This window comes from Pteropus vampyrus, unplaced genomic scaffold, assembly GCF_000151845.1.
Source record: "Pteropus vampyrus isolate Shadow unplaced genomic scaffold, Pvam_2.0 Scaffold152, whole genome shotgun sequence".
In the NCBI taxonomy this organism is placed as follows: Eukaryota; Metazoa; Chordata; class Mammalia; order Chiroptera; family Pteropodidae; genus Pteropus; species Pteropus vampyrus.
This window is the reverse complement of record NW_011888933.1, coordinates 5123507-5129506: the sequence shown is the minus strand read 5'-3', so window position 1 is coordinate 5129506 and position 6000 is coordinate 5123507. Positions and strand designations below refer to the sequence as shown.

The following is a 6000-nucleotide window of genomic DNA, read 5'->3' as shown; positions in this document are numbered from 1 at the left end:
ATAATTTACTTGAAATAAATATAAAGAACTGCAATTAGATTTTTTAAAAAAATCAACTGGGTCGGGCCTGAGTAGTATTTGGATGGGAGACCACCTAGGAAGACCAGGTGCTGTCCGCGTAAAAAAGTTAAAATTAAAAAAAAAAAAAAAAGATTATAAACTGACAAGGTCCTTGCCATCTGAGGTCAGCCAAGGGCTGCCTCACCTAAAAAAAAAATAAATTAAAAAAGTCTACAGCCATGCCACCCTGAACAAGCCCGATCCTGTCTGATCTCCTAAGCTAAGCAGGGGCAGGTGGGAGACCACCTAGGACGACTAGGAGCTGTAGGCGATTAAAAAAAAAAAAAAGGGATTATAAGATGACAAGTTTCTTGCAATCCATGAGGTCAACCAAAGGTTGCCTCGCCTGAAAAGAAATAAAATAAAAAATAAAAAAAATAAAAATCAACTGTATTTGGCATGACTGGGTTAATATGTAAAAAAGTATAGGAAGTTTTAATGCTTACTTTGAATCAAGCTGATGATAAAACTGCTTAAAAATGTTATCTTGGGCTGCATTAATAAAAGTATTCTCTCCGATTTGGGGAGACCATACTTGAAAAATAATACATGTTCATTTTAGAAAATTAAGATGAGCAAAAACAAAACACTCCACAATTCACCACTCAGATAATATATACACATGATATATGTATTTTTATAGATCTTGTGGTTTGTCTTCCCTTTTTCTTATATTGTCTTGGTGGCAGCAGAAGTGTCTATCCATGTCCTTGGGTCTTTAGATTCTGCTGAGTGTTAAAGCTCCCCTCTTAGTGGAGATTCCCAGCTGCCAGAAATTGGAATCACATACCATCTGAGCCAGGGCAGTTTCATCTGCATCACTGGACACTCATTAGAAATAGGGCTATGCATCTGAATCAGAAATTCGGGGGTGGAACCTAGCAGTCCACTCCTCGTTTCCAAAACCCTCCTGGTAATTCCATTCCACAGTGAAGTTTGAGAACTGACCTGAGTTTAACCTTTTGATTTCTCAGATGTGAAAGCCAAAATCCAAAGAGGTTTTCAAAATTAATTTGAGAAAGTACTAGAATCTTCACGCAGTGATTCAAGGTGACAAATTATCCCACAAGATTTGTTTTTTGAGGTAATTGTTAAGCAGTATTTGAAAGAATGTTAGGCTTTATCTATGTTTTATTCACTTGATTATTCATAAGTGTCTTATTCCCCGAAGCAAATTTGTGTGCCATTTAAGTACCCCATTCCATCACTACTGCTCTCTAATGAATCTCTGGAGAGTGACCCTACAGCTTTCATTTTTAATAAGCTCCTCACACTTAAGTTTGAGAACCACTAACACAGAAGAGGTTTAAAGTGGTTAAGAATAAAACTAGTTAGACTGGATCAACGTCTTTAATTTGGTTCCACGGTGAAAACTCAACAATTTGCTAATGTTTTTCATAAACCAATATAATATCAGAGATTGCTCCAGAAATTTGTAATGGCATGGCATTAAAATATTTTGAGAAAGAATAATGTAGTTTCCTTATCATCTGGGAACAAAAGGGATCACTGTAAGAGGAACAAGATCACAAAAGCAAGAACTAGAGTTGAAATCATGGATCCTGTTCTACACTACGGATGTAGTCAGCTTTGACTTTCCATAGTATAAGTAAAGGTCATCGACTTCATCTCAGCAGTTGTCAGGAATTTCAGTTTTTTAAGATTACACTGTGTGGAAGAATAGATTCAGGAAAAAAAGATACAGCATCTGGGAATAAACTGCAAAATCAAAATGATCTACCTTGAATTTTTGTGGCATACAACGTTTTTCCAGATGCTTTTACATAAACTTTAATTTTATCCATATGACAGCCCTGTGAGAAAGGAAATTAGTACCAATAATACCGTTTTCGAAACTACTGAATCCACGAAGAAACGACAGCGAAGTTGACAGAACTAGGGAAATGAAAGAAAAAGTTGTCTGTGAGAAAGGGAGTCAAAGGAAGAGAGAGAGAAAAAGCTGAGGTCCAGGTTAGCACAGAGGCTAACCTGGCGGGGGAAAACAGCTTTAGCGGGCAAATAAGTTGGGGGGTGGGAAGTGGGGGAGCCGAAGTGCGAGAAATCTAGGATTAGAAAATTGGAATTTACTTATCTGTCCCAAAGAAGATGGATGAGTTCAAAAGATGAGGAGAAAAATGATGAGGAGAAAAATGAAAAGTAAGGCGGCACTTAAAGCTGCACAGAAGTTTTGTGGACTGACATTATCCCTCGGGCCAGTGACCACAGCGCTCGGCCACAGGTTGAGAATAAAGCCGAGGTAGTCGCGGAGGGCGCACGCGAGAGGACAGCGGGGCCCGGCGGCGCGTTCACGTCAGACGAACAAAGGCCGGCGGGGGACTTCCCGAGCCACGCAACCTGTGGGGGCCGAAGGGTTAACCGCGCGTCCGACTCCCGCGCGCATCCCCACTCCAGTCGTCGCTAGGAGACGCCGGAAGTGGGGGAGGGGCGGGCTGGGCGGCCGAGGGTGGGAATCTTTTTCAGGCGCCCGGGGGCGGAGAGAGACGAGCGCGCGTGCGCGCCCCCGGCCGGCTGTCGCCGCGGTGACCGTCCTCGGAGTCCGTCGGCTCGCGCCCCGCCCCCGTTCCTGCTGCCCCCTCCCCTGTAGTGCGCGGAGGGGTGTTTCTCGCTCCTCCCGAGTTGCCGCTGGCGTCGCTGCTCCTCCTCTCCCAGCGTTGGGTTTCCCTGGCGCTGCTGCCGCCGCTACCTCTGCGGTCTGCATGAGGAGGAGGAGGATGTGAAGATGGCGGAGCTGCAGATGCTGCTGGAGGAGGAAATCCCGGGGGGCCGCCGGGCCCTCTTCGACAGTTACACGAATCTGGAGCGAGTGGCCGATTACTGCGAGAACAACTACATCCAGGTGCGACGCATCTCCTGGCCTGGGCGCGCGGGGCCTGGGGCTGGCGAGCGGCGCGTGGGGGACCCCCGGGCCTGCGGGGGGCGTAGGGGAGCGGGGCCGAAGCCGCGGCGGGGACACGGCCCAGCTGAGCCCGCGGTGGGTAGGGGGAGGAGCAGGGTGGGTGAATGGGTGAGATTCCTCCGGTTGGAGGAAATTGTAGCCTTCAAACATTTTTAAAAGCCATGAATCAGTCCATAGTGCGGTGTATGTGTGGTGTCCCCGCCTTTTCGCTTCTCCTGCCCTAGGTCGCCCCCGCATTTGCTGCCAGTCAATTTTCGGGATGGCGGCGGAGGCGGAGAGTGGCATTTTCTTTTTGACAGAATCCTGCTCTCCTATATGGCAGGTGTGTTAGGGCGATTGATGGGGCACCCCCTCCCCCAAAGCTCTGGAGGATTTTTCAGGGGCTATGTTATCGCAAAGTGAAGTGTCTCGGTTTTCTATTCATATGAATGCCTCGAGACTATTTTTTGTTGTTGTTTGTGGGTTTTTTTTTTTTTTTTTTTTGCTTGTCTTTTAGGTTCTAGCCGGGGATACAGTAAAAGAGCAGTTGTCTCTTGTTGGAAGTTATTGCTATTTTCTTCCCTTGAAGACTGAGAAACTGTATGATAAGCTTATCCCGCCCCCATCCCATTAGAATGGGTAATTTATTTTCCTGTGGGAAAAAGAATTGTGACTATTTTTCAGAGTCAATTAGGAAATGATCCTCATGGTTTAATTTTTCCCGTGATGGTTGGTTTGGCACAGGGACTCATAGTGGTAGCGCTATGTGTATGTATGGAGGAGGAGGATACTGGGTGAGACGAGATTTAGCTGCATTCGGATGAAGCAAGAGTCTAGATTTTTAAAAATTATTTAAAAATTACTTGAAAGACTAGGTTAAAGCTCACAGTTTGCAAATTCAGCATCTTTTGTTTTCTTTATGGCTGATTCTGAATTACATTTTTTTTTCTTCCCAATTAAATTCTCTTGAGACAAAGGTGGAAATGGAAAAAGTATGTTAAATTGTTCTTGACCGTAGTCTTTTTTAACCTGCTCTCATCTCTCTTTCTCCTGGCATCCTTCTTATTAACATTAGCTATATTGGGAAGCATTCTCAAGTCAGTATAAAATTTTTAAAAGTGTTAAAATTTATAGATTCATAAGTTTTGTAAGGATTGCATGGTTAATCAAGGATTAGGTATTGTGAGATTTTACTTGATTAGACATATATTGACCTCTGTATTATCGTGTAGGAAATATTTGTGTTGGAGAATGAACCAGACGGAATCCAAGGCTTTTAGAGGCAGTTGAAAGTATGGCTAGAAGGAAAAGGAAGAATATATCTTGGGTCAAAGATTCACAGAAAAATACAGTTGTCCATATTTGTAGGGTGCTTTACTGATGCTGAGTGGGGTAGGAGAGATTTAAAGGTTCAGTTGCTCAATTTTCCACGAAATGTATTCAAAAGTCTTCTATGGCCTGGCAGAGTGTGTTAAAGGTTGATGAGATACACCTAGTGTCTACAGAATTCCACAGTGCAGTTAATAGGAGCAGCTGCATATAGGAGAGAGCAAATGAAAACCATGTAGTGTGTTAGTTTATACTGTGTAATGGACTGCAGGTGAGAAGGACTGAAAGCAGCTATGCTGTCTCAGGGAATTCACATTCTCTAGAAGAGGCAAATCTAAAGGACTAAAGTGATTCCATTGCCTTGTGCACCGTATTACTGGAAAGAATTAAAGGTCAGAAGAGAAATTGAGGGTGTAAAAGTGATTGTCTTACATTTATTACCAGTAAGTAAAGAAACAGATTTGTCTCTCTTTGGAAGGTAATTTTTGTTGTATTTCAAGGTATAGTTCCTCTTAGATTACAATTGTAACGTAAAGGTAAAAAAAGTATTTGGATTAATAAAGCTGACAGGTTAAAGGGATTGGCGATCGTTGTCTTTTTATATATTTTGTACATTTCCTCTAGTTGAAAAGAATGTTACTGCCACCATTTGTCTTAGCATTGGGACTCAAAATTTATTGTGGTGGCATTTTAAAATTCAGAATATAAATATTGATTAATAGAAATGGATTTGGATTTTAAAATATTTATTCGATTTAGCATCTAAAATAGATTTTACATTTCTACCTTTTAGATTATCATGTTTTATGATCCGGTGAGTATATTATTGGTTTTCTCTCCCAGATTCCAGCTCTTACATGATTTGTTTATAGTAAAGTTGATAAACAGAACATGGTGATAGTGATTTGTGCTGACTTAGCTGCACATTTGGCTGGCTTTCCTTGCAGTCCAAAGAACTGACTAGCAAAGGTTTTGATGCTGCCTGTGACCCTGCCATAGATGAAGTTAACTGGTGGGATCAGTGACCAGACGGTCAATTTAGCCTTATTATATAGCATTATACCCTAATATCCAGCTCAAGTTAACTAATCAAACACTCATTTTATCTTGTGGAAATATATAATTTTTGCTTGTAAAGCAGAAAAAGGACAGATTTGTTGATCATATGTAACAAAAGGTAAGGTTCTTTGCTCAGTGTTAAATAGCTGGTTTTATGCATAGGACTATCCAGAAATTAAGATAAATAAGAATATTCTAAATTTGGATTATGTTATATGAAATTGAGCAAAGGAGGGAAAATGATTGCACTGTCCTTCTGAAAACAATAGTACTGTTTAAATTTTCTGTCGTAAAAATATCCTTCCGATATATTATCCCCAGTAGGAGTGGTCAGACATTGCCAGTATGAACCTACACACAAAACCTACAGATAGAGCAGAGCAGGGTTGTAAGTAGTTTTCCAGGTTACTAACGTAGGTAACATTAGAAACTTAAAAATCATCTTTAGTAAAAATTTAGATGATTTTTGTTTTATTATTTCAACCTGTAGAAAAAAAGTCAAAGTATTTTTCTAAAATGTGATGATAATTATAACTACAACTTGCTGATGTTTACCAGATTAGTGTTCTTTATTTCTTGCCTATAAAAAAGAACTTAGTAATTGTTAAGAATTTTTTAAAATTTTTTTATTTTTCAATTACAGTTGACATACAATA

The 6000-nt window shown here is 41.1% G+C and overlaps 1 protein-coding gene across 7 annotated transcripts in view; it reads left to right on the top strand.

The window, feature by feature from the left end:
- The first annotated feature begins 2561 nt into the window (after positions 1–2561).
- Positions 2562–6000, top strand: part of ABI2 (abl interactor 2) — a 95925-nt gene continuing 92486 nt past the window's right edge. For 3 of the 7 annotated variants that reach the window (XM_023536246.1, XM_023536247.1, XM_023536244.1), the window contains exon 1: positions 2563–2917. In XM_023536246.1, the coding sequence (XP_023392014.1) occupies positions 2801–2917 (117 nt within the window). In that variant the 5' untranslated portion in view covers positions 2563–2800. Of the gene's footprint in view, positions 2918–6000 lie in introns of all 7 variants that reach the window. The other 4 variants (XM_011369695.2, XM_011369694.2, XM_011369697.2 and 1 more) reach the window with 3 other exon arrangements.